Below are 26,685 nucleotides of genomic sequence, written 5' to 3' on the forward strand. Positions count from 1 at the left end.
TGGGTGCTCCCTTGTGGTGAGGACCCTCAGACCTTCAGGCCCTGGCACTGCATGGCCTTGCATGACCCTGCTGTGTGTCACAGCTCAGCCATGGCCTTGCTGAGCTTCTCTGGCTAGGGGCTCTCTGGGAGGGTGGCCGGGGGCTCGCTGTAGAGCCCAGGCAGGGCCGTTGCCCGTGGCTGGCAGCAGGCCAGGGCAGAGCCTGCTGGATGAACAGACACAAAGGGCTCCGGCACTGCCTGCAGCAAAGGTAGCGCTGCCTGCCCTGGATTTCCCTTTGTGCCTTGCTCAGAGCTGCTGGGCTCTTTGTGCTGCTGAGAACAAGCTCTGGCTTTGGAGGGAGGTGGCCCACGGGAAGGGCTGTCACCAGGAAGGACATGGGACCTGTCACCAAACAGGACGTTGGGACGCAGCTCTTGTCCTCCTAGAGCTGCGGCTGGCACGCAGGCAGAGGGGCCTGGCAGGAGGCCGTGTCCCCAGCACCCTGCATGGCACTTGTCCCACAGTGCTGCCAGGGCAGCCCCTGCCGTTCCCCACAGCCAGACAAAGGCAGCACAGATCAGAGGGTGAAACCAGAGCCCTTTATTTGTGTCCTTGCAGGAACAGAAGGAGGAAGAGGCCAGGGCAGCACAGAGCAGCTGCTGAGCCTGAGCCAGGGGAGGGGGCAAAAGGAGCGAGCAGGGTTAGAGGGTCCCTGGGGCAAGCCTGGCTGTACTGTGTCCTGCATCTTGTGCAGCTGTGGGGGCAGCTCTGCTGCCAGGGTGTCTCTAGTGCCATTTGGGTTATTGCTCAGAGAAACTGAGCCATGTTTGGGGTATTGCTTGGGAGAAACAGACCCAGAGTTGACTTATTGCTCAAAGAAATTGTCCAGTTTTGAGTTATTGCTTTAACAGATCCACCTTGCAGCAGAGAGCCCCCCAGGAAGCTAGTAGGGGAAGGCAGTTCCCTGCCTGCTGGTGAAGGCACAAATTGGTACTGAGGGCAGAGGGGGGCTGTGCTGGGTGCAGCATGGGCCAGCCAGGAGCACCTCTGTGTGCCTCCCCCACCCATGGAGCATAATGTTCATATAAGGAGTTAAAATCCCATCCTGGGAGAGCAGAGCGGCTGCAGGTAAGGCAGCTTCCCAGGGCAGCTTCCCAGAGACAGTTGCCATCTGCCTGCCATCTCTCAGGTGTGAGAGGGGAGCAGCAGGGGGTCCTGCCTGAGGCACAGTGTGGCTGGCAAGGAGAGGGGGCCTCTCTGCTCGCTGAAAGAGAAAGTTTCTGAGGCCATGAAGAGCTGCAGCAGCTGGAGGAGTGGTTCTGGAGAGCCACAGGGTGCTCACAGCACGATCTTGAAGGAGCTGCAAGAGACACAAGAGGTTCTGCACCTCCTCGCTGGGTCACACATGGGTGGTTTGTGGCCTGGTGCCATGGTGGCACCACTGTCCTGTGTGGGGGAGGCTCTGCACAGCCAGCACAGGACACAGCTAGGCTCTGCTGTTCTGGGACACCTTGTACAGGGTGGCCTTGCCCCAGTTCCCTCCCACCAGGCAGACCCTTGCAGATCAAGCTGTACCTGGCAAAGTCAGGGCAGCGGGAGATAACGTGCTGGAACTCCGAGAGGTTGATGGTGCCATCCTTGTCAATGTCAGACTCCTCCAGGATCTGGATGGGAGGGAAAGGCCAGTGATGAACTCTGTGTGTCTGGGGCAATGCTGCTGCCTGTACCCTGCCAGATGGTCCTCACGTTTCGGATGAGCTGCTCCATCTCGGTGCTGTTCAGCCGTGACTCCTCGCCTTGCCCCGTCAGGCAGTTCACCAGCTTCTCCAGGTCATTTCTGTCCAGAATCCCATCCTGATCAAAGTCTTTGGGGAGAAGAAAATTATGTTTCAGGAGGGCTGCAGCAACTCAAGAGAGCTCCTGTGTTGGGCGAGGAGAGGGCCTGGGTGACCCCAGGACACAGCAGGCTCCACACCACACCAAGCCAGCCCTTCACATGGGGAACTCCTAAAGCTGCCATCCCTGTGTGCACTCCAAGGCCCTGCCAGCCCTTCCTTGAGGTATGGGGACCCTAGGACATGGCCTCCACCCCCAGCCTCACCAAAGATGCGGAAGGCATAGTGGGATTTGATGTCCAAGGTGGCAGAGTCACTGAAGACGCTCAGCATATCAAGGAAGTCTTCGAAGGACAAGCTGTCATCCCTGGCCTCTGAGGTGGAGAACACCCGGCAGATCTGGTGCTGGAAGGGGTTTGCCTGCCAGGACAGGGACAGCTCAGGGCCAGGCTGGCTCCACCACACCAGATAACCCCACTCTGCTACGGGTCTGTCACACATGGTGTGACCATGCCCATCCCACGCCTCCTCGCGGAGCTGCCCCACACAGCAGGGATCTGCAGGCTCCTCAGCAGTGCAGCAGGTACCAGGAAGCTGTTTGTTGGCACAGCTGATGTGCAGCAAGCAAACAGCTTCCCCAAGCGACTGCTGGAGCAGCACGGTGAGGGCACAGCACTGGGTGGGTAAACAGGGCCCTGCCCAGACACGCCCAGGTCCAGGGAGCAGCAGCGAGTCCTGCTGGCTGCCATGCACCATACCCGCAGCTCTGGCAGCGTCAGGATCTGGCTCTTGGGAACCCGTGTGGAGCAGGCGTTTTCCCTCTCCTCCTTTGGCAGCAGTTCACTGAACCTCTTGTAGGCACTTGAAGAGGCAAGAACAAGAGAGGCTCTGTGGCGTGAGGGGTGCAGGAAGCAGCCCTCTGGGCACAGGCAGTGCCAGCAGCTCTTCCCAGAGCTGCTGTTTCCCACAGCTCCCTGCCAGCTGTGTCCAGAGCTGGCCTGGAGCATAAGTGTGCCAGCCTGGGTGGTCCTGTGAAGGCAGTAGCCCCACATCTGCTCCCAGGACCCCAGTGGCTGCTGACAGGGCACAGGAGCTGGCCCTCAGCTGCCTGCCAGCCCAGATAGCTGGGGCTTTGGAGGGGGCATGAGCTGTCCCCAGAGCCAGCACCCTGCTCTGCAGGGTGCCACCAGCCTGGCCCATGCCCTGTGTCCCCAGCAGCACCTACAGACCTTTGCCTGGCACCCGAGCTGGGCACCTCCCATCACTTGCCTGGCGTCAAGCGGCTCCTCTGTGAGGATGGAGCCCCGAAGCAGGACCAGGGTCCCGCGAGCCCTCAGGGCAGAGCCGACGCCCCCCACCATGGGTGCCCGATGTGCCCGTCCCCGGGCGGTACTTACAGCAGGATCTCCTGCTTGCTCAGGAACGTCAGCTCCTGCGGACAGAGAGAGGCTGAGCACCCAGGCCTGGCCCGGGCCGTGCTGTGCCAGGGCACAGCCCGGGCCGCCCCAGCCGCGGGGCACTTTCTGCCCCCGGGCAACGCAAATCCAGCCGTGCATCCGCCTTCTCCGGCAGCTGAACCCCTCCTCAGTCCCGGTGGTCCCGGTGCCCCGTACCTGGTACTCGCCCAGCGCGTCCCGCGGCAGCAGGCTGGCCGAGCCCCCCATAGCTGCCCGCTCGGCTTCCGCTTCTCGTTCCGCCTGCCCCTGCGACAGCCACGCCGCGCCCCGGGGCGGGCCCGCACCGTACCTCCGCCGAGGCCCGACCAGGGCCGACCGCGTCCCGCCCCTCCGCGCCGCCGGGACCAGCTCTCCGCCTCGCGCACCCGGCGACAGCGGGCAGACAAGGGGGTCAAGGGACGAAGGCAGGATATCGGCCCGGCGGCTGTGCCCACCTCACGGGGCCCTGAAGGAGGGCTCAGCTCCGTTCCGCCTCCGGAACCGGCTCCCAGCATGGCGGCGGCCGGAGGGAGCGAGGAGCCTGACGGCCCGAGTACAGAAGAGTTTGTGTATGGGGAGGAGGACTTCATCCTGCCGGGAACCGGCTGGGAGGGCGAGCCAGGCTCCGCGCCGTCTCGCTTCGACCGGGCGCTCCTGGAGAGCTGGGACGACAGGATGGAGCGGGGCTTATTCCGATACCGGCTGGGCCAGGTGCCCACCCGCGTCCTGCCCGGGCCCCTGCGCCTGGTGGCCCAGCTGAATGTCCAGCGCGGCACCGAGCGCCGCCCGCCGCAGCCCGTCTGCAGCCTCCGGCAGCCCTTCGACCCCGCCGCCTTCAACTTCACCCGGCTGCGCCCGGGAGAGTTGCTGCTCCGCTTGCGCAGGGCGGCCAGCGACGGAGACCGGGGCTGTCCCGGTGAGCCGGTCCCGCTGTTGGTGGCCATCAACGCCAGCCCGCTGGAGCGGGGCCACGTACTGCTGCTGCCGGAGCCGAGCCGCGGGCTGCCGCAGGCCCTCACAGGACCGGCGCTGCTCGGCGGGCTGGAGGCGGCGCTGCTCAGCGCCCACCCTGGCTTCCGCCTAGGCTTCAACGGGCTGGGTGGCTGTGCCTCGGTCAACCACCTGCACCTGCACGGCCTCTATGTGAGCCGCCCGCTGCCGGTGGAGGCCGCGCCTGCCCAGGTCCTTTGCCCGCGCCACCGCCTCTGGCTCCTTCTGCGCGGCGTGCCGGCGCCCGCCTTCCTCTTCTACGCCGCCGGCTCCGCCGACCTGGAGGCAGTGTCCCGGGACGTGTGCCGGGCGGCAGAGCACATCACTGACACCGGCCTGGCCTACAACGTCTTCATCACGCGAGGCGAGCCCCCGGAGGGGGCCGGGGCCAGGCGGGGGCTGCGGGTGCTGCTGTGGGCCCGCAGGCCTAGCTTCGGTACCAAAGCGAGCGAGGACTTCAACGTGGCGCTGTGCGAGTTGGCGGGGCACCTGCCGTTACCGGTGGAACCGCTCTATCGGGACATCACCGAGGAGGAGGCCCTGCGCGCCATCCGTGCGCACCTCCTCCCGGAACCGGAGCTGCTGCGCCTGGGCGAGGACCTGGCGCGGCTGTTGGCGGGCTGAGCGGAGGCACGGACCGGGGCTGCCCCGCGCATGAGGACCGGCGCAGCTGCCTCCGCATCGGCACCGACCGCCAGGGGGCGCACCTCGGGCAGAGGTGGTGGGGCGCTAGTGCCGCCACGTGATTGCACGGGGTCGCTCTGGCAGCCGGCGCCGGCGTCTCTACGGCCCCGTCGCCATGGGAACGGCGCCGGCGATGGAGGCGGGGGACAGCAAGGGGGCATCGGCCCCGGCCACCCTCCCGGGCTTACCCGCTGCCGCCGGCGGTCCCCCAGGCCCTGAGTCGCGGCGGAGGAGGCGGAGGCGCAGGCGAGTGCGGTGGGGAGGGCGGGAGGTGGCCGCGGAGGCCTCACCCTCTGGCCCCGGTCCGTTTTGCCCGTTTTCCGCCGGGTCTTCGGCAGTATGTCGTTAGCCGGGCTCTGTCCGCTCTCTGCCGCGCACACCGCCTGCCCCGTGTTCGTTACCGGGGTACGGCCCCGAGGCTGCAGGAGTGGGGACCCGGCCCTGCCCATCACTGAAGGGCGATGCTCGGCTGGACCTCTCCACCTCAGCCTTACAGAGGCTTTCGAGGGACCTTCCCAATCAGAAAATAAACGTTTGTCCTTCAGCTGGCCCAGTGCTCCCAGACGCGATGTGCCCCATGCTCAGGACCCCTCTGCCCTGTCACTTAGCCCGTGCTGCTCCTAGATGTGACCCTTAGCTCTGTGTGTGTGGAACTCAGCTGTCCCCCTCCCTCCCAGGACAGGTGCCAGCTCCTCACTGAGCAGCTCTCTGTGCTCTCTCCACTGCAGTGTGCCCTCCATCAACTTGACCAGCTGCAAGTACGAGAGTGGTAAGTGCAGGGTGCCCCTTGAAGCCCTTGGGTGCCTACTCACCAGAGTCAAGCACTGGTACACCAGTTCCACTCGCCCATTTAGGTATTCATTGGGCCCCTGGGATCTTTCCACCCCCTGGACGGAGGTGCTTTAAGGTGCAGAGACACAAAATGTACCTCAGCAGTGCAGGCCCTCACTCCCAGGGTCTATGCCATATATCTGTCAATGCTGGTGAGGATGGGCTAGCTAGGGGCAGGTACAAGGTAACGCTGGTTCCTGTGCTTGGTGAGAGCACTTTGAGAGCTCCCAACTGTTTCACAGTGATGGAACTGGCAGGATCAGCACCCAGAGCCCCTTCGTTTGCTGTCCATCTCTAGTGACATGCTCCTGGGAGCTGGTCCCCTGTCCTGTCCTCTGCTGGCACAAGCTGCATCTTCAAAGAACGGACTCGTGGCTGTTATTAGCCAAGCTGCTAGTGACTGCTCTAGCGGTACAACCATGTGTGGCTGAAGGTCACAGCTTGGTCAGCTGAGCAAGGGACAGAGCTTTTGCAGAGGGACAAGCACCTCGTGTTTTGCCTTGGGCTGTGCTGGGGCACCTTGGTGACAGGGAATGGATGGGGACCCACAGCAGGAGGTAGTGTGGCAGCATGGGCACCATGGGACCAGAAACATTTCATGCCAGTTCTAGGGTGACCTTCATCACCTTCCCAACCCTGTGAGAGGCCAAATTAAGAGCTGGCACTAATTGGAACCATCCCAGCAGCAACCTTTTGCTCCTGAGCTTGTGTGTTCTGCTGCCAAAGGGCAGACGGGACTCTTGCCCTCAGAAGATTTGTATCTACCCCTGTGATTCTGGACCCATGGTGGATCCAAGCCTGCTGTAGTTCTGGAGATGCTCTGGGACCTCGAGGCATGTGGACCTAGGGGGCTGATAGCCCCCATTACACCTGCAGCCAGGGTCTGGGATTTGTTCCACTCCGTGCCTGGTTACTTTGGGGGGTTGCCATGCCTGGCACTCACAGGCTCTGCCTGGCCCTGCAGTGCGGCGGGCAGCACAGCACTGCGGGCTGCAGGAAGCAGCAGAGGATGAGGAGTGGACGGTGTGCTGGACAGACTCCTCAGTGTCCCTGGAGCGTCTCATGGAAATGAAGAGGTTTCAGGTAAACACTGCCCCATAAAGGCTCAGGATGAGCTCAGGGAGGGAGTGGGATGGGGGCTCTTAGTGGAACAAGGAGCTGAAGAGTTAAACAGAGGTCTCCAAACCAGCACCCATCACCCCTTCTCTCAGCTCCAGAGGCCACAGGTCCCTGAGGCTTTGCTTCTGTTGCGTTGCTGCTACAGGGCCACCAGCAAGGCTCTGGCAGTTAGTGGTGTGAACTGGAAACCTGCCAGCCCCTTTAATGTGGCATGAAATAAATGGTTCTGGGTGACAAACGGCTCCTTCCCGACGCTGCACTGTCCCAGGCAGGGAAAGCTCCGGGGCTGAGATGGGGCCAGCAGATAAATCACACTGCTGAAGCGCAGATAAATCAGCCCCAGCCTAATCTTGTCCCTCGGCAAGGTTCAAGGCAACCCCAGGCCCAGCTTCCCGTTCTACGTGCCGGCTTCTCCGCACCTGCGCTTCGCCTGGGCCTCGAGGAGGATCCCTGCCGTCCGTTCCTCTGCTGACTCTGTTTCTCATCGGCATCTCCTCAGAAAATCAACCACTTCCCAGGGATGATCGAGCTCTGCCGCAAGGACCTGCTGGCGCGCAACCTCAACCGCATGCTCCGCCTCTTCCCCACGGACTACGACATCTTCCCCCGCACCTGGTGCCTGCCAGCCGAGTGAGTGACACCGGTGGGACCTAGGGGGTGTGCAATTTGGGAGTGGGAAGCCTTTCTGCTTGGCAGCCAGGGCTCAGGGGGCCTCTTGGAAATCTCATCTCTTGGCCTGGGGCTTCGTAACCTTTCTGGGAGTGGCTGGGGTGTTGAGGTTTCAGAGGTGTGCGACCCATAGAATCAGAATTGTTTTGGTTGGCAAAGCCCTCTGAGATCATGGAGTGCAGCCTTCAACTTAACACCACCATGGCCATTAAACCATGTCCCAAAGTGCCATGGCCACACATTTCTTGAACCCCTCCAGGGATGGTGACTCCACTACCTTCCTGGGCAGCCTGTTCCAGTGCCTGACCACTCTTGCAGGAAAGAAATTATTCCTCATCTCCAACCTAAACTTCCCCTGGCACAATTTCAGGCCATTTATTGTTCTGTCACCTGATACTAGGGAGAAGAGACCAACCCCCACCAGGCTCCAACCTCCTTTCAGGGAGTTGTAGAAAGCAATTCCTTCAGGCTGGATTAGCCCGTGGGATGGTGTCCTCTGTGCTGAGTGCCTTGCTGCTGGAGGGTGAAATCAGGGGAGAAGAACCCATCCAGAAAGCCAAAGGGCAGTGGGAGATTGGGAAGTGTAACTGATGCTTCTGTGGGGGGTGTCTCAGCTGCTTGGTGTGAGCAGCAGAGGTGGCTGCAGCGTGGTGCAGATGGCTGCACAGCTGCTTTTGAAGATCAGACACAACATGATGTGAGACTTCAACTCATGAGCTTCTGTGCCCTGCTTGGAATACTCTGGCCAAGGCCTCCTGCCTGCTGCCTGCTGAGCTGACATTGAGGTACAGGAGAAGGTCCAGTGAAGGGTCTGGAGAACAGGTCTGGTGAAGAGCAGCTGAGGGACCTGGGACTGGTCAGCCTGGAGAAAAGGAGACCTTCTGGCTCTCTACAACTCCCTGAAAGGAGTTTGAGCCAGGTGGAGGTTAGTCTCTTCTCCCAAGAAACAAACAATAGACCAAGAGGAAATGGCCTCAAGTTGCCCCAGAGGTGGGTTAGGTTGGACATGAAGAACAATTTCCTGTCCTTGAAAGCTGTCAATATCTGTCCCAGGCTCCCAGGGCAGTGGTGGAGTCCCCATCCCTGGAGGGGTTTCAAAGCTGTGGGGATGTGGTGTGAAGGGCCATGGCTTGGTGGTGACCTGGCAGTGCTGGGGGAATGGTTGGACTCCATGATCTTAAAGGTCTTTTGCAACTAAAATGATTTTGTCATTGTATGAGAAGGGGATGTAAAGATTTGTGACCTCCTCCTCCTTTGTAACCAGGGCTTGTTTATTTTCTCCTGCTCTCTCTGTGGCAGCAGAGCCAAAATCTTACTGGCTCCTGCAAGTTCAGTGGTGAGCACTTGCTGTGAACCTCCCAGCAGAGGTGGGGATGTGTGGTGGGACCAGGGAGCTTTGTCAGGTCACGCAAGCACCTATTTGTCAGTGAGGTAGCTGAGGTATAGGTGTGCTGCTCCTCTGCTGCAGAAGCATGGTCTGGTCTGTTCTGTGGCATCATTGTTGGAGTACCCAGCTGGTGAGAGAAAGTTCAGAGGCTGAGTTTGGCAGCTGGTAACAGTCATCCTCCCTTCCCCTGCTCCTTGCCCAGCTATGGAGACTTCCAGGCCTACAGACGCATGAGAAAGAAGAGAATCTTCATCTGCAAGCCAGAGAGCAGCTGCCAGGGCAGAGGCATCTTCATAACACGCAATGCAGAGGAGATCAGGCATGGAGAGCGCATGATCTGCCAGCAGTACATCTCCAAGGTAACAACGGGGACCGTCCCCAAGCACAGGATGGGAGGGCTGCAGCCTCCCAGCTCTGCCAGCATCCCACAGCCTCCTTGTGGCCTGTACCTTCCCGGAGCTGCCAGGAGCCACGGGGCAGCTGCAGCCTGGCAGGAGCATGGGGAAAGCCTTTCTCTGAACTGCCATGGGGTGGCACAGGCTGTGCAGACGAGCAGCAGCCTGGAGGAGCAGCACCCCAGCAGCATCAGCAGCACCCCAGCAGCATCAGCAGCACCCCAGCAGCCTTTCCTTGTCTCACCCTCGCTCCTGCCTTTTCTCTCCCAGCCTTTCCTCATCGATGGCTTCAAGTTTGACATGCGTATCTACGTGCTGGTCACCTCCTGTGACCCCCTGAGGATTTTTGTCTACAAGGAGGGTCTGGCCCGCTTTGCCACCATGAGGTACATCGATCCCAGCAGCAGAAACCTGGTAAAAAAGGGAAGTTTAAAAAACAAACCAACAAAAAAAAACCCTCATGTGGATGTTAGTCCCTCATTGGTCCTCAGGGTGCTGCAGACCATGGAAAGTCAGGGGCTTGCTGGGTTTGATGGGAGCCAGCTTTTGGTTTTCCTATTCTACTCTCTCTCTGTGCCTCCTCCTCCTCCTCACAGGAGGTATTTTAGGAGGGTCTGATTCATAGAATGGTTTGGGCTGGATAGGAAGTTCATCTAGTTCCAACCCCCCTGCCACAGGATATCTCCCACTAGACCAGATTGCTCAAGGCCTCATCCAGCTGGCCCTGAGCATTTCCAGGGAAGTGGATGTATTCCCAGGCCCCATTTTTGGGCTGTTTACTGGTATTATCATGGAATTGTTTCACTTGGAAGGAATCTTGGAAGGTCCCAAGTTCAACCTTTTGTCCAAAGCTGTGTGAAAAGTAAGTGTACATCTGGTTTCTTGGGGTTTCACCCAGTCAAGTGTTGAAACCCTGCAAGAACAGAGAGCCCACAGCACCTCCAAGCAACATTCCTACTGCTCCTTCTTGAGTCCATACCATTCCCTGTCTGTCTGTGCTTCATGTGGAACAGAAGGACCTGGGGATTACCTGGTGGTGCTGGAACAGCCTGGGAGAGACTGGGAGGGGAACTGGGAGGACAAGGAGCAGAGTGTGGCTGTGCTTATCTCCAGGCAGGGGTCTGCAATCTGTAAAACCCCTGCAGAGGAGGGTTGTGCATACCCTGGCAGATGGCTCTCAGCCTGCTTGTCTCAGAGCTGCATGACCCAAAGGCCTCCCCACTGTGACATGGGCATGGCTCAGAGAGGTCTCCTGCTCTGGGTGATCTGCAGAGATCTGCTGCAGGTCCTGCTCTGAGGATCCCTGGTTTATTGGCAAGGCCATGGCTGGAATGGCAGGTGTAGAGCTGACTCCTGTGCTCCAGCCCAGAGATGGGGACAGAGGTGTGAAAAGACAGAGCTCTATCAGCTCCAGCTTCTGCCTGGGGAGAGATTGAGCGCCTAGCTGAAGTCCCTGTCACAGGGGACAGAAGCAGTGGGTGAAGTTGGTGTCTGGATTGGTGCTAACAGGGCTCTTTGTGCTCTGTGGTTAAGAGCAAATCAAAGTGTCTTGCTGTTTCCCTTTCAGAAAGATATCTGCATGCATCTGACCAACTATGCCATCAACAAACACAACCAGAACTTCATCCGGGATGACAGGAGAGGCAGTAAGAGGTACTGTCCTGGCCAGGTACTCCAGAGCCTGGTGCACATCCTTGCTGCACCTGGGACACTTTTAACTCCATCTTTCTGGGAACAAATGTGATATCTTAGGTCAGCTCCAACCATCTGCTGTCCTCCACACAGGAAGCTGTCCACCCTGAACGCCTGGATGACAGATAACAGCTACAACACCACGAAGCTCTGGGAAGACATTGAAGATATTATAATAAAAACTCTTATTTCAGCTCACCCTGTGCTGAAGCACAATTACCAGAGCTGCTTCCCCAGCCACACCACTGACTGTGCCTGCTTTGAGATACTGGGGTTTGATATCCTGCTGGACAGAAAGCTGAAGCCCTGGCTGCTGGAGGTGAGGAGGGTCTGCTGCTGTGCTGAGTGATGGCTTATCTTGGGGGTCTCTAGAACAAAGGGTGGTGACCAGAACTCATCTGCAAAGCTCAACAGGCCATGAAGACCAGGAAGCTAAGCAGGATGGAGGAGCCTGTTCCGTGAACAGCCTCTTCAACAGCCAGAAGTCCCCTGAACCATGGTCCTCCTTGGCCTGTCAGTGTCCTGAGTTCAGGACAGCTGCCTTTCACTGTCCCCCGCAGGGTGTGGGGTCTGCATCACCTGCAGTGTGGGTGACATCACTCTGCAGAAGGGCAGGACCAGCCTCCTGTGTTCTGTCACTGTCAGAGGGAAGAACATCTCAGGAGAGCGAGTGCTGGGGCCAGAGCAGGCTCTGGGAGCTGCCAGGTTAGACTGGGTGCTTGCTTTGGCAGGTGAACCACTCTCCCAGCTTCAACACAGACACTGCCATCGACTGTGAGGTGAAGGATGCTCTCCTGTGTGACACCTTCACCCTGATAAACCTGCATGCCTGCAACAAAAGGAAGGTGCTGGAGGAGGACAAGCAGCGGGCGAAGGAACGGCTCCTGCAGGGCCCCCAAACCCTCCGGGCACCCAGGTACTGCCCTGACTGAGCCCTGTCCTCTGCTGCTTGCTCCCAGCTCCCTGCAGAGTGCAGGGGGACAGATATTTCTGAGACAGGCACATTTCAACCTGAATCCTCTTGGAAGTTGGGTGGGCAGGCTGAGGGGCAGGGTGTGAGCCTGAGTGGCAGGGGCTCAGAGATCTGGAATCACTTCACAGAATCACAGAATTGTTTTGGGTTGGAAAAGACCTCTAAGATCATCGAGTCCAACCCACAACCCAACACCACCATGGCTACAAGTGCCATGGCCACACGTTTCTTGAACACCTCCAGGGATGGTGACTCTACCACCTCCCTGGCCAGCCTGTTCAAGTGCCTGACTACTCCTGCAGGAAAGAAATTTTTTTCCTAATCTCCACCCTAAACTTTCCCTGGCACAATTTCAGGCCATTTCCTCTCGTTCTGTCACCTGATACTAGGGAGAAGAGGCCAGCTCCCACCTCACTCCAATCTCCTTTCACCAGCACTCTGCAGGCAGAGGGTGAAGAGGTGCAGGTTGTGGTGCCAGGCACCCACGTGAAACGGGCAAGATGAAGGAAAGTGCTTGGCCAGGCCTTTGTCCCTCAGCCAGGACAGCAGCCCGAGCCTCCTCCCGCACTCGCTGCCCATGCTTTCTCCCGGCTTGCAGGCATGAGGAGCTGGAGGCCAAGCAGGCTGCCTGGCTGGAGCAGGTGGAGCAATACGAGGAGTCCCACCGCGGCGGCTACCGCCGCATCTACCCAGCGTGGGGTGCGGAGCGGTACGAGCCCTTCTTCAGGCAGAGCAGCTCCCTCTTCCAGGAAACAGCGGCCTCCAGAGCTCGGGAGGAGTGTGCCAGGTACGCTGCCCCTGTGCCAGGCTTCTGACCCCTACCTGGGACAACTCTACTGCTTAGCAGATGTAAGTGAGCTGGTGGGAGCTGGAAGGGAAGGGGTCTGCTCATGCTGTGTCACCAGAGCAAAGTGACAGCCTTTCACATGCACCTGTGGGAGGCAAACCCAATGCTCCGTCCTGGAGCACCCAATTCATAGAATGGTTTGAGTATGGTTGGAGTTGGAAAGGACTTGAAGATCATCCAGTTCCAACCCCCCACCATGGGCAGGGACACCTTCCACTAGACCAGGTTGCTTAAGCCTCATCCAGCCTGGCCTTGAACGCCTTCAGGGAGGGGATATCCATGACCTCCCTGGGCAATCTGTTTCAGTGTCTCACCACCCTCACTGTAAAGAATTTCTAACATCCAGCCTAAATCTGCTCTCCTGAAGCTAACTCACTGTCCTTCATCACCCTGGCAGGCAGAGCACAGTTCATGGACATTTCTCACACCTGTTTTTAAAGGCCATTTCTTTGCACACTTCTGTTGGGATCTGCTCACTACAGAACTTCTGACTGCAGCCACATGTCCTCACAGTGAAGGCTTCACAAGAGCCTTTACTGTCGTGGCTCTCACAGAACCATGACAGGACCACCAAGGGCAGTGTTCTGTGGCAGGCAGCAACTGGAGGAAATTCGCTTGAAAAAAGAAAAGCTGGAAGGTATTACCAGGAAGAAGAAAAAGGAGAGGAAGGAGGACCTGCAGGGAGAGTCAGCTGGGGACAAATCCCAGCTCCAAAACAAACCCACAGTGCCTACCACCCGCCTCACCCACAGAAGCACCACGATGGGGGACAGGAAGGTACCAGCCTCTTGCCAGTGTTTGTCCATGGGGCTCCCAAAGGCAATAATGTGGCTCTGGGGACAGGGCTGGGTTGTGGGGGTCTCCCAAGGAGCAGAGCTGCAAGGTTGGACTCCTCTGAAGTCCAGAGACTTGACAGCTTGTTCTGGAAAGTACTTCCAAGCACCAGTGCCGTCCCTTCCCCATCGTGGTTCCCACCAGAATCTTCACTCCCAGCTCTGTAACCCTGCATGGGGCTTGGAGCAGCTCATGCCCACGTCCCTCTGGCACATCACTGCAGCCTCAGCCCTGTTGTACCTCTGGTCTCTTTCCTAAGGCCCAGCACATGCAATACGACTCCACACAGCCCCAGGACATCGTGGAGTACGAGGAGAAAAGAAGAGTGAAGGCACTCCTGCAGCGTGAGAAGCTCATCCGAGGACTGGGCTTCATCCCTCAGCTCTGCCAGCTGCTCCCCACAGCTCCCAGACCAGCCCACACCCAGAGATCCTGCACTGCTAACCCCCGGAGCCAGGTAACTGGAGGTGGCCCTGATCCATCCCATGGGAGATGGTGGGGAGGGAGCCGTGGGCACTGAGCAGCTCTGGTGTGGGTCAGACAGATGAGATTCCTTGTAGGGGCTGGGGATTTTCATGCAGTCAGGAGACTTTGTCCCTTCTTGGTGGGTGTGCTGGGAGTGTGGTAAAGGGACACACACAGCAGAGGCGCTGAAGGGAACTGTGGAAATGTCTGAAAAAAGGTCTTTGGGTGAATTCTTCACTGCAAACAATGCCTCTTCCTGAACATCATCTACCTGCCACCATTGGGAAGGTGATGATCTGGGATTGTTCAGGATGGAGAAAAGAAGGCTGAGCGGAGACCTTGCTCTCTACAACGACCTGAAAGGGGCTTAGAACCTTCTCCAGGATGAACAACCCCAACTCTCTCAGCCTGGCCTCACAGCAGAGGACTTCTAGCCCTCCCACCATTGTAGCCTTTTCTGGACCTGCTCCAACAGGTCCATGTCTCTCCTGTGCTGGCTCCAGATCTGGTCTCAGTAGAGTGAAGCAGAGGGGCAGAATCCCTTCCCTCCACATGCTGCTCACACAGTGCTGGGCCATGTCTGGCTTCCAATCAACTACCACCTCTAATGAAGAGAGTTTTCCTTCCCAGATCCTGACAAGGCCTCTGGAGCTAAGTCACAGCCACTTTCTTCCAGCTGCAGTTCCCCTGGGATGTGCTCCAGGCCCAAGACCCCCAGCACGTCGTGAGGCTCATCCCCATCTCACTTCTGGGAGCTCCAGTCCAGCCATCAGGACAGCAGTTCACACGTGACCCCAGAGCCAACGTCCAGCTGCCACCCAGCCAGGGCACAGATCCTGCCACTGTGGGCAGCCTCTGGGTCCAAGGCCAGAGCATCCCTTCCTGTGACCAGCACAGGGCACGGAGCACAGGCTGGCTGCAGGGCCGGGCAGCATGGCCAGCAGCGGTGACCCAGCCCCATGCTGAACCCCCAGGGCTGCAGCAGCTCCCTGGCAGTGGGAGCACAGCTGAGGGCTGTGAGTTCTCCTCCCTTCTTTTGGCTGAGTGCCCACAGCCCTGGGCAGATGCTTGCAAGCAGGAGCTGTTTGTGGGCTTGCCAGGGAAGGGCTGGGTGAAGTTCAGAATCCCCAGGGTGCTCAGGTCCCCTGGTGAAGGGGGCAGTGCTCTTCTCTGGGAACTGGTGGCTACTGGAAGTCTCTGCCCAGGGCTTTTAGTGTCTCATTTACAGGGGAAAGGAAGAAAGTGGGTGGTTTCCCATGACCAAGGAGGGATGGGATGGGGGAACATGAGAAGCCCAGAAGTACTTGAGAATCAGGTCAGAAGGCCACTAGACAGGACAGGAGTCACATAAGCTCTGTGAAGTGTTGAGGAGACGTTCAGTGGTACAGCATGGCCCTCAGCCCCTCCCCAGGCTTTGCTCCTGCCACACTGCTCCTTGCCACCCCTGCCCATGGAACTGCACCTACATTGCCAACACCCACACCTACACCCAGCCCTCCCTGGCTCCCGCATCTCCCAGGGTGGCACAGGGCCAAGTCCCATCGTGGAGGGCAGCAGCGGGGTGTCTGCCTGCCCCCCACATGTGCCACTCTTCTAACAGGTGAAGCTGGCACGCTGTCCTCCCACGCAGGCAGCTGTCACCTGGTGTCCCCAGCCAGCCCAGGGAAGGCAACAAGTGTTGGCATCTTCAGTCCTGCTGTGGTTCGGGAGCTGCCCATCGCCTCCACGGCCCGTGTGCCGCACACACCTGGCTTGTACCGTGCCAGTATGAAAAGCGCAGGTAAGGTGGCAGAGGGGCCGCCTTGACCGGAGCCTGGTCCCGGCACAGGTTCCGCTGCACCCCCCGGGCAGCAGCCAAGCGCCCCGCTCCCTGCCCGCTGCGGCCGTTCCTAGCTCCTCGTTCCCCGACCACCTGCCCGGCACCGGCACGCTCGGGGCTCCCCCGCCGGGTCCTCCCCGCCGCAGGCTCCGCCTGGTACCAAGCGCCCGGCCCCCGGTTCCCGGCCATGGCGGCGCTGGTCCGGGGAGGGCTGCGGACGGCAGCTTACCTCCTTGGTGGGACCCCGCGGCGGGCAGCGGCGGCGTGGACCGGGGACATGGAGCCGCCAGACTCGGCGCTGGAGGAGGCCGAGAGGTGCGAGGCGGCGGGGAACCGGAACTGGGGCCGGCACCGCAGACCGGGCGCTCACGTTTCTCCCCGCAGGGCTCGGCGGCGGCAAAAGGCGGCGCGGCTGCAGCGGATACGGCGGGAGCTGGGCGAGGGGCGCGGAGCCCCCGAGCGCACCCTGACCTGGCAGGCGATGGAGCAGATGCGGTGAGCAGTGGGGCCGGGCCGGGATAGGGTTGGGCCGTGCCGGGCCGCGCTCTGGTGACTGTACCCGTGCCCTTGCCCACAGATTCTTGCGGCAGGAGCTGCCGGAAGAGTGGCCGCTGGAGCGCCTGGCCGAGGGCTTCGGCGTCAGCCCCGACGTGGTGCGCCGGGTGCTTCGGAGCCGGAGCTGTCCGCCGCCGCACCGCCGACGGCGGCAGGATGAGAGGGCGCTGAGCGCCGCACCGGGACCGACACGGACACCTGGAGAGGGCTACGAGGTCCGTGCTCCCGACGGGACGCTGCTGTACCGGCTGCCGCGGGGCCGGGGCGGGCTGGGGCCCGGCGCGCAATAAACAGTTGAAGCGGACCCGCCTCCGAGCACTGCTTCCGCCGCGACTGCCATGGGCTCGGAAGCGGCGGCGCTGCTGGAGGCGGTGGATTTCGCGGCCAGAAAGCACAAGGGGCAGCGGCGCAAGGATCCCGAGGGCACCCCCTACATCAACCATCCCATCGGTGCGGAACCCACCGGCGCCCCCGACCCAGCGGCTCCATCCGCCGAGGCAGCGCGCCTGGCTGCTGGAACCGCAGCTGCCCCGGAGCGCTGCTCATTTTCGAGACCCAGCCCCTGGGACTCCACTCCTGCGGCTGAGCACTTGCCGCGCCCCGGAATCCTCCACCCCGGCTTCGGAGGAAGCCAGGTCCCCTCGCCGCTCCGGTGACCCTGCTGCTCCCGTGCCCCTCCCCCTCCCGTGTCCTTGCCGCCTGATTGGCGTCTGAACCCCCGAGTACCTTCCACTCCCCAGGATGGCCCCGCGTAGTTGCGCTGCCCAGTGCCCACGGGAGCTGCTGCCATGCCTTGCTCACTACTCCCTGTCCCCTCAGCCCTTTACCCTGGCTGCTATCCCCCAGGACCTTGTGCCTGCCCCAGCCTTGGGATTTCACCCTGCATGACCTGCCCGTGGGATGCATCGTCCTGGGTAGATCCTTGGCCCCCCTCCCTGCCTGATGCCAACCAGCCCGTCCCGGGAGCTCCTTGCTCCTGCTCTGTACCCCCATCCCCCTCTCTCTGGGTCACAGGCGTAGCCCGGATCCTGGCCCATGAAGCTGGTGTGACCGACATCGTCGTGCTGCAGGTAACGCCCAGCCCAGCTCTGCCCTGCTCCCTGCTGCAGGGAAGGCCTGGCCAGGGACTCTCACCATCCCCTGCTCACTCCAGGCTGCCCTCCTGCACGATACGGTGGAGGACACAGACACCACGCTGGCAGAGATCGAGGAGCAGTTTGGGCAGGAGGTGAGTGGGGTGGTGGCAGAGGTGACAGATGACAAGACACTACCCAAGATGGAGCGAAAGCGGCTGCAGATCGAGCACGCCCCGGGGAGCAGCCCCCGTGCCAAGTTGGTCAAGCTGGCAGACAAGCTCCACAACCTGCGTGACCTCAACCGCTGCACCCCGGAAGGTACAGCCCGTACCAGAGCACATCGGCAGCACCGGCACCGCGGGGAGGGCGTCCGGGGACTGCCGCTCTGCCTGTGAGCGCCAGACGGGCCCCTGCTCCCTGCTGTGGCAAAGCCCCGGTGCTCTAAGCCTGGCCCGGTTGCAGACGGCTGGGAGAAGTGGGAGGGGAGGAGGAGGCCTCCCCATGCTCGGTGGGTGCTGCTATTTTACTCAGCGGAGCCCAGCTGGGTCTCGGGCAGTGGCTTCCAGTCAGCCCAGCTCTGCGGGCGTTACCCCGGGTGCGGTAGCCCCGCTGGCCAGCTCGGGTTCCTCCCAGGGTTCCCCGCGGCCGGACGTGACGTATTGCCGCCGTGTGCCCGCAGGGTGGTCGCCGGGGCGCGTGCAGGAGTACTTCCAGTGGGCGGCGCAGGTCGTGTTCGGCCTCCGCGGGACGAGCCCGGCGCTGGAGGTTGCCCTGCAGCGGCTCTTCGAGGAGCGCGGCCTGGCCCTGGAGCCACCGCAGCCGCCCAGTCGTGGTTCCGGGGCCGCCGAAGAGGGCCAGGAACCACGGGCAGGGCGCGTCGGTCAATAAACGTGCGCAGAGCTAAGAGTTCCCTGTCTTCCGTCGCCGGGTACTTCCGCTTGGGGAGTCCGGGGGGGCCGCTGCCGGTTTCCGCCGGCCCCGCGGCCGCCTTCGGGTGTTCCGGGGGTCGCCCCGCTGCCCGTCTCTCAGCCATGGCCTTCGCCGGCCGCCGCGACGTACCCGAGCCGCCCGACTTCGGCATCCTGAAGCGGCTGGCGCGGGACCAGCTCATCTACCTGCTGGAGCAGGTCCGGGACGGCGGCTGGCGGGGAGCGGGGACTGAGCTGGGCTGGGCTGGGCTGGGCTCGGCTCAGGAGGGCGGCGGGCGGGGGTGAGGCCGGGCTGAGGTCCCGGAGAGATCCTGCACTGGGAGGGGTGGTTGAGGAGGCAGTGGGCTCGGGGGGGGAGGGGGTGGGGGGAGGATAGGGAGCTGGGGGGAAGGAAGGGGTGTTGGTATCGGGCGGGAGAGGTAGGGAGGAGGTATGCCTGGGACAGGCCCAGTACCGGCAGAGAAGACAGCTCGGCCCCGGGACCACCGTCAGGGGCAGCCGGTAGGTCGCCGGCCCCATGCCCCGTCTGCCCTCAGCTTCCCGGGAAGAAGGACCTGTTCATCGAGGCCGATCTGATGAGCCCCCTGGACCGCATCGCCAACGTCTCGATCCTGAAGGTACGGCCGGACCCGGGGTGGGCAGGTGCCCGCTGCCTGTGCTGCCCGCTGCCCGTGCTGCCCACCCACACCCCGGCCTCTCCCCGCAGCAACACGAAGTGGACAAGCTGTACAAGGTGGAGAGCCGGCCGGCACTCAGTGCCAGCGACCAGTGAGTGCCCCCACAGCACGGTTTGAAGAGCAGGGGGCAGGAGGCAGGGAACGGGTGCTGCTTCCAGCTCAGGGTTTGGGTCTGCTGGCCCGGATGGGTTACGGGGCAGAGCTGCTGAGGGAAGGGTGCCAGGAAAGAGTCTCTCACTCCTCTCCATCACTCTGATGCAGGTTCTGCTTCCTTGTCCGGCCACGGATCAGGACAATGCGGTACATCGCTGGTGAGTGCATCTCTGTGTCACCTGCTCTCAGGGGGTGATGTCTCAGCCCCGGGCTGTGCGGCTACATCCTGTATAGCCTAGGAAGTGGCACTTGGGAAATGGTTTAGGCATGGCCACAGCCTTGGCAGACAGACCCCGTGCCCAGGGTTTCTCTCTCTGCCTGAGGTATTTTTGGTCACGTGAGATGTGGGACCCTGGACCTCGTCATATAGGATGACTTGTGCTGGTTCAGGCCGTTACAGACCCCACACGTTTTCTGCCCACAGATATCATCAATGCTGACAAGATGTCAGGGAGGACTAGGAAGTACAAGATTATCTTCAGCCCCCAAAAGGTTGGTTTCCCTCTCTGGAGATTAACTCAAAACCCACCTGGATGTGTTCCTGTGTGATCTGGTATAGGTGATCCTGCTCTGGCAGGGGGGTTGGACTGGATGATCTTTTGAGGTTCCTTCCAGCCCTTAACATTCTGTGATTCTGTGATCCTGCTCTGCCACTGCATTAGTGCCTGCCTGGCCTTCATGCGTTCCACCCCTTCTACAGACACCAAAACTTCTCAACTCTTAACCCAGAAACGTTTGGTTCAAACCAAATATTGTGATTGCCTGGAAATGAACTGATCTTTCCCATCTGGAAGACATAATTTTTCTGTCTGGCTGGACCCTGACACTCTTTGCTTCTCTTCCAGTTTTATGCTTGCGAGATGGTGCTGGAGGAAGAGGGAGTCTTTGGTGGTAAGTAGGGCTGTGGTGCATCCTCCTTTCCCTCCCTGAGGGTTGTTTCTGCTGAGGCCTGAGTAATTGTGACTTCTGTCCCAAACCTAGATGTCACCTGTGATGAATGGTCCTTCTACCTTCTCCCCCTGGACGAAGACATCATCAGCATGGAGCTGCCTGAGTTCTTCCGTGACTACTTCCTGGTCAGTGGGACACTGCTACGGGGATGTGGCCCTGGAGAGTGGTACCTTCCCCTCACTGGGCTGTTGGATTTGGGACAGAAGAGTTGTGTTTGGAGAGTCGATGTCTGATGTCCTGCTCATCTCCTCAGCCCGCACTATAGGCTCTTCTCTGCTGTCCTGGGTGGCTTTTGCTGGGGGTGGCTGCTCTGATGGGCTGTGACGCCTCTACTCCTCCTTCTGCACCCTCCTAAACAGCTTTGGGGGACCCCAGCACGTTCTTGGGCATGTTCCTCCTGGAAGTAGTATGCCCAGGGCCTGCCAGTCCAGCTCTGTCCCCAGCCCATCTCCAGCAGCCATTTCCCAGCCAGCCTGCCTGCCCAGAGTGGCTCCCCAGTGTCCCATTGTCCCTGCAGGAGGGAGATCACCGCTGGATCAACTCCGTCGCTCGGGCGCTGCAGTTGCTGAACTCCCTGTATGGCCCTTTCAGCAAAGCCTACGGCATTGGCCGGTGTGCCAAGGTACAGCTGTGCTGCTGGGCTCAGCCAGGCGTGGGGAGACCCTCTGGTCCTCTAAGGGTACAGCTTGCAGAGGATCAGATCCTATTAAACACGTGGCAGCACATCCCTGCGGAGGTGGCACCATACTGCTGCCTCTTCCCAGGCAGGTTTGGGGGCTTGGTAGGGTGGCAGGGAGCCTCTGCCACGTGGTATCATGTGGCTGTAAAGGTGACACTGCAGTGCTGCCTCTTCCAGACAGCTCTAGGGGTAGGTTTGGGCATGTCCCACGGTAGTGTCTGCTGATCACTGGGGTGCTGTGCACCCTCGTGTCCTGGAGGGGAAGAGCTTGTGCTAAACCTTGGTTAGGTGCAATTGGTTGGCCATATGGGATGCTCTGGCTGGCACATTCTGGCAAGATGTGAGGGGCTGGCTCTGGGGCAAGCTGCAGCCCTTGGTGGGAGCCTGGGGCTGCTCCCCCAGGCTGTGGCACGCTCTGCCCGTTGCAGATGAGCTACGAGCTGTGGCGGGATCTGGAAGAGGAGAGTGAGGGTGAGGGCCAGGGCAGGAAGCCTGAGATTGGGAACATCTTCCTCATGGACAGAGGTAGGCTGGGGCGAGGTGGGCAGTGGGTGAGGGCTGGCCAGAGGGGAGCAGGCTGGGCTGGCAGCTCATCTGGAGGAGCATCTCCTGGCGGATGCGGCAGGCAGAGCCCATGCAGGCAGTGGGCAGCTGGAGCAGGAGGGCAGCCTGGGCACTGGCTCTTGTTGCAGACACAGACTACGTGACAGCACTGTGCTCCCAGGTGGTCTACGAGGGGCTGGTGGACGACACCTTCCGCATCAAGTGCGGTAGGTCACCGAGGAAGGGTGCAGGGTGGCACTTCCACACAGTGAGAGTTCCCAGGGTCTGTGCCCGGTGTTGCCAGCCCTGGGCAGGCATGTTGCAGCCAGGGTTGTTTCTGTGGGTCAGTTCCTGCGTGGGGGGCTGCGGAAGGCTGCCCTCAGGCTGCTCCTGTAGCTGGGTGAGCATTCCCCATGGGGGTTGCTGGGGCAGAGCAGCTCCTTGTCTTTCTCTGCAGGGAGTGTGGATTTTGGGCCAGATGTCACCTCTTCTGACAAGAGCATTAAGGTGCTGCTCAATGCCCAGGACAAAGTGAGTCCTCACGTGCCTTGGGGGAAGTGGGTGCCCCAAGTGGCGTCGGAAGAAGGCTGAGCAGGGTTTTTCCTCCCCGCAGTCAAGCAGGCAGCAGTGGGCACTGCTGGGCTTTGGGGTGCAGATTGGGGTGGGTCAGGGCATAGGGACTAGAGAAACATGGTCTGCAGGAACCACTGGGCTCCCAAAGGCCCTGCTCCAGGCTGTGACTTGCCAGCCAGCTAGCATGTGGGGGCACCAGCAGGGATACTAACCTTGTCTCACTGCTGGCAAGTACTGGCTCTGGGTGCTGGGGGCTATGGCTGGGCTAGCAGAGGGGGACTGTGTGCAGCCTGGTGCCAGCCACTCTGCCTGCAGGTCTTCAGCCAGATCCGGAACGAGCACTTCTCCAGCGTCTTCGGCTTCCTGAGCCAGAAGTCACGGAACCTGCAGGCGCAGTACGACGTGAGTGCCAGCTCCTGCCCGCCCAGCCAGCAGGGCACCCACCCTGCTCTCCCCCTGCCACCCGCTCACTCTCTGCCCGCTTCGCTGCCCGCAGCGTCGCCGTGGCATGGACATCAAGCAGATGAAGAACTTCGTCTCCCAGGAGCTGAAGGGACTGAAGCAGGAGCATCGCCTGCTGAGCCTGCGTAGGGGCTGGGGCAGAGGCACAGGGAGGCCCTCAGCTGCTGCTGCGGGTGTCAGGGCTCACAGGGAAAGCAGGGAGCAGGGAAGTGCTCTGCTGGGCCCCAGGAGAGTCAGGTGGACAGAGCACTGGGGAGGGGGGCAGAGGCCATTGGGGTGTGCAGGAGCCTGTAGTAGGGCTGGGGGTACATGAGCTGCGCAGAGCCTTTTACTCCTCCAAAGCAGACACCTGCCTCGGTGAGGCTACAGCTACAGTACTGGATGCTGTTCTGGGCTCCCAGGTCAAGAGAAACAAAGAATCCAGTGGAGGTTCTGAATATGCAGAGGGGCCTGGAGCATCTCAGCAAGAGCTAAAGGGTGGGGGGCAAGAGGATGGGGCTAGACTCTTGTCAGTGGTGCCCAGCAACAGGACAAGGGGCAACAGGCACAAACTTGAGGAGGTTCCATCTGAACAGGAGGAGAAACTTGTTTGGTATGAGGGTGCTGGAGCCCTGGAGCAGGCTGCACAGAGAGGTTGTGGAGTCTCCTTCTCTGGAGAGCTTCCAAACCCACTTGGCCATTGTGATCCTGGGCAAGTTGCTGTGGGTGTCTCTCCTTTAGCAGGGGGATTGGACTGGGTGATCTTGAGAGGTCCCTTCCAACCTCTACCATACTGGCATTCTGTGGTCTCTCTTGGCTGTACAGATATTGGTGCCTGCGAGTCTATCATGAAGAAGAAAACCAAGCAGGACTTCCAGGAGATGATGAAGGCTGAACACTGTAAGTGCTGTTCCCTGCCACACATCTAGTGCTACTCCCATCCCAATCCTTGCTCCCTCACCCTGTGCTCTGACCCACAGCCCCGGGGCCAGGCAGCCTCACACCCAGGTGCCCCCTGCGTGACCACAGTCCCTCCAGCCTTGGGGTCATAAACAAACCCCATCCTCAGAGGGGTGGTGTGTGGTGAGAGGTCCAGCAGTGCACATCTGCTCTGTTCCCTGGGTGTCAGGGAGGGAGGCTGAGCCCTGAGCCTGGCCTCAGCGTACTGCAAAGAGCCTTGGGGTGGGTGCAGTGATGCTGCCTCTTCCCCACCACAGCGCTGCTGGAAGGCTTCGACATCCGGGAGAGCACCAGCTTCATCGAGGAGCACATTGACCGACAGGTGAGACCTGCTGGGACATCAGCAACAATTTCTGTTCCTTGAGGGTTGCCAAGGCCTGGCCCAGGCTGCCCAGAGCAGTGCTGGAGTCCCCATTCCTGGAGGGGTTATAAAGCGTGGAGATGTGGTGCTGAGGGACGTGGTTTGGTGGTGACCTGGCAGTGCTGGGGGCATGGTTGGACTTCATGATCCAGAAGGTCTCCTCCACCCAAACCATTCTCTGATTCTGCTGCTTCAGCCACCCTGCCACACTGCAGGCACCTTGGCTCAGCTCCTGCTCTCACACAGGTGTCCCCCATTGAGAGCCTGCGCCTGATGTGCCTCCTGTCCATCACGGAGAACGGTGAGGTGTCTGGCTGTGCTGGGCAGGGATGGGAGGCACTGGGGCCTTGGCACAGAACTCACCCCACTGCTCCCCACAGGACTCAACCCCAAAGACTACCGCTCCCTGAAAACCCAGTACCTGCAGGTGAGAGTATCTGGGGCTCGCAGCAGAGCAGGCATTGGGTCTGGCTGGGCTTCCTCTCCCTGGTGCTGCTCACCACAAGAGAGCAGGCAGCTTCCAGGGGTGGTGTGCAAGCCCTGAGGTCTGCCCACCCTTGTCCTTTGCCTTTGGGCTTGCTCTGGTGGCTTTGGAAGCCCTCTGCTGTGAGGCCAGGGAGAGAGTTGGAGGTTGTTCTGCCTGGAGAAGAGAAGGCTCCAGGGAGACCTGGTGGCCTTTCAGTGCTCCAAGGGACTGACAGAAAGCTGGGGACAGACTTTGAGCAGGGCCTGTTGTGACAGGACAAGGGGAGATAATTCGAACTAAAAGAGGGAGATTCATACTGGAGAGAAGGGAAAATGCTTGACACTGAGGGTGGTGAGAGCCTGACCCAGATTGCCCAGAGAGGTGGGAGATGCCCCTGGAGCCATTGCAGGTCAGGTTGTTTGGGGCTCTGGGCAACCTGCTGTAGTTGCAGATATCCCTGCTGGCTGCAGAGGTCGGACTGGCTGAGCTTGAACAGTCCCTTTCCACCCAATCCAGTCTTTGATTCAGTGACTGTACCTCCTGAGGGGGGAGATACAAGCACCCTGCCAGCTGCCCATGCTGGCAGCAGGGGCTGTCCCTGACCCAGCTGCCCCCTCCCCAGAGCTACGGCCCTGAGCACCTCCTGACCTTCCACAACTTGAAGCGCATTGGGCTGCTGACCGAGCAGTCGGCTGGGGACACCCTGACGGCCATGGAGAGCAAAGTCAGCAGGCTGGTGACCGACCGTGCTGCAGGTGAGAGCCAGCCCGCTGCCCCCATGGGGGTGCCGGGGCCCTGACCTCCCCTTGGGAGCTGCTGCAGAGCCAGGTGGAAGCTGTGGGCACAGAGCACATCCCCAGGCATGGTGTCACCTGGGCAGTGGGCTCTGCCCATGGGGGTGGCAGGGCTGGCACCACTGCCTGTTCTAGAGGCAGCAGCTCTGCCCAGCCTGCAGCTGAGAGCAATCCAGAGGCTCTGAGCTGCTTTGTGTCCTCTTTCCCAGGGAAGATCACAGATGCCTTTAATTCCTTGGCAAGGAAGAGCAATTTTCGAGCCATAAGCAAGAAGCTGGGGCTGGTAGGTCCTCGGTAGGCTGTGTTCCCCCTCTGATCAGTCTGTCCCCATGCCCAGCTCTCCAGGCATGGCACCCTGTGTGGCACAGGCCCAGAGCTGCTGCTCCAGCCAGCTGACAGGCAGCTCCCCTGGGCAGGGGCTCACTGGGGGCTTCCTGGTTACCCACCCTTGGCCCTCAGTGCTCCAGGGGTGCAAATGATTTGATGCAAACTCCAATGATTTGATGATTTATGGCGTTTCTGGCCCTCCCATGCACAGCCCAGCCAGGCTGTGCGGGCTCAGGGTGGCAGGGCCAGGGAGGCAGAAGCTCTGAGCTCTCTTTAGCTGGCTGCAGCCCTGGGGGAGTCGGTGAAGTCCCAAGCAGGCTGGTCCCATACCCACACCTCTGCAGATCCCACGGGTGGATGGAGAGTACGACCTGAAGATGCCTCGGGACATGGCATACGTGTTCAGCGGGGCCTATGTCCCCCTCAGCTGCAAGATCATCGAGCAGGTGAGCCCAGCTTGGAGCTCAGGAGCACCCTCAGCCTGCTCCTCCTGCTAGGGGCGCTGGTGGGGGTCTCTCAGCCTGGGACCTCCCTTGGGCTGGGCCTGATCCCTTGACCCATTCTTCAGGTGCTGGAGCGCCGAGGCTGGCTGGGGCTGGAGGAGGTCGTGCGGCTGCTCAATGGCAATGAGTTTGCAGTCTCAGGTAGGGAGGAGGTTGAAGTGGCTCCAGTGCCTGGCTGGGGATGGGGGGTCCCACAGCTCTGTGCTCCCTCACCCAGACAGCACCGTGGAGGACAACCCCGCCTGGGACTACCAGCGCATCATCCTTGCTGTCTTCCTGGGTGGCTGCACCTTCTCCGAGATTGCTGCTCTTCGATTCCTGGGGAAGGAGAGAGGTGGGAGCGGCAGCCAGGGGAAGCTGCAGGCGGGGGGGGGCATGAGCAGGCTCGGGGGTGCTCCTGTAGTCATGGCATGAAGGCCACAGGGGCTGTACTCGGTGCCAGGGGCCCTGGAGCCTATGGGCACAGTGAGATCCATGGCACCTCCCACCCACTGCTCCCCGGGAACAGCCACGCTCACTCCCACTGCTCTGCCTCGGGGCACTGATGGGGCTGGCAGGGCACTGATGGTGCTTCTCTGCAGGGTTCAAGTTCATCTTCCTGACCACGGCCATCACCAACAGCAGCCGTATGATGGAGGCCATGATCGAAGCCAAGGCGTGAGGCCAGCCACGCCTGGCCAGGGCTAGGCTTCACCGACGGGGAGAACCACGCTTTCCCTGTACGAATAAACATCTCTGG

The 26,685-nt window shown here is 60.7% G+C and overlaps 5 protein-coding genes across 6 annotated transcripts; 4 read left to right on the plus strand and 1 right to left on the minus strand.

Annotated features, from left to right (window-relative positions):
* Positions 1-1,174: 1,174 nt before the first annotated feature.
* CIB1 (calcium and integrin binding 1) lies at positions 1,175-3,481 on the minus strand. Its single transcript, XM_054387976.1, has 7 exons — positions 3,431-3,481; positions 3,215-3,249; positions 2,576-2,678; positions 2,084-2,237; positions 1,729-1,847; positions 1,558-1,646; positions 1,175-1,342 (listed from the first exon to the last, which is right to left on the minus strand). The coding sequence occupies exons 1-7, from the start codon at positions 3,479-3,481 to the stop codon at positions 1,321-1,323; spliced, it is 573 nt and encodes a 190-aa protein (XP_054243951.1). The 3' UTR covers positions 1,175-1,320.
* Positions 3,482-3,766: 285 nt separating this feature from the next.
* GDPGP1 (GDP-D-glucose phosphorylase 1) lies at positions 3,767-4,867 on the plus strand. The gene has a single exon (XM_054387727.1). It carries the CDS (start codon positions 3,767-3,769, stop codon positions 4,865-4,867), a length of 1,101 nt encoding a protein of 366 aa, XP_054243702.1.
* Positions 4,868-6,805: 1,938 nt separating this feature from the next.
* Positions 6,806-16,428, plus strand: TTLL13 (tubulin tyrosine ligase like 13). The gene is made up of 14 exons (XM_054387728.1): positions 6,806-6,841; positions 7,377-7,507; positions 9,136-9,292; positions 9,599-9,742; positions 10,896-10,981; positions 11,114-11,339; positions 11,752-11,936; positions 12,592-12,780; positions 13,434-13,617; positions 13,934-14,131; positions 14,816-15,155; positions 15,740-15,919; positions 15,991-16,302; positions 16,343-16,428. The coding sequence occupies exons 1-14, from the start codon at positions 6,821-6,823 to the stop codon at positions 16,426-16,428; spliced, it is 2,439 nt and encodes an 812-aa protein (XP_054243703.1). The 5' UTR covers positions 6,806-6,820.
* A 414-nt stretch (positions 16,429-16,842) lies between these two features.
* On the plus strand, positions 16,843-18,477 carry HDDC3 (HD domain containing 3). Its single transcript, XM_054387729.1, has 4 exons — positions 16,843-16,963; positions 17,528-17,583; positions 17,667-17,907; positions 18,269-18,477. Exons 1-4 carry the CDS (start codon positions 16,852-16,854, stop codon positions 18,475-18,477), a joined length of 618 nt encoding a protein of 205 aa, XP_054243704.1. The 5' UTR covers positions 16,843-16,851.
* A 143-nt stretch (positions 18,478-18,620) lies between these two features.
* VPS33B (VPS33B late endosome and lysosome associated) lies at positions 18,621-26,678 on the plus strand. Of its 2 annotated transcripts, XM_054387799.1 has the most exons (23): positions 18,621-18,716; positions 19,055-19,135; positions 19,225-19,286; positions 19,457-19,506; positions 19,773-19,840; positions 20,194-20,239; positions 20,330-20,424; positions 20,817-20,921; positions 21,407-21,503; positions 21,671-21,748; positions 21,979-22,052; positions 22,410-22,496; positions 22,591-22,681; positions 23,361-23,435; positions 23,753-23,817; positions 24,103-24,157; positions 24,237-24,283; positions 24,945-25,077; positions 25,326-25,399; positions 25,788-25,889; positions 26,012-26,087; positions 26,164-26,280; positions 26,528-26,678. In XM_054387799.1, exons 1-23 carry the CDS (start codon positions 18,621-18,623, stop codon positions 26,605-26,607), a joined length of 1,854 nt encoding a protein of 617 aa, XP_054243774.1. In that variant the 3' UTR covers positions 26,608-26,678. The 2 variants fall into 2 exon arrangements, with proteins under 2 accessions (XP_054243774.1, XP_054243775.1); XM_054387800.1 differs by lacking the exon at positions 19,055-19,135.
* Positions 26,679-26,685: the final 7 nt, after the last annotated feature.

This window comes from Indicator indicator, chromosome 16 (genome assembly GCF_027791375.1).
Source record: "Indicator indicator isolate 239-I01 chromosome 16, UM_Iind_1.1, whole genome shotgun sequence".
Lineage (NCBI taxonomy): Eukaryota > Metazoa > Chordata > Aves > Piciformes > Indicatoridae > Indicator > Indicator indicator.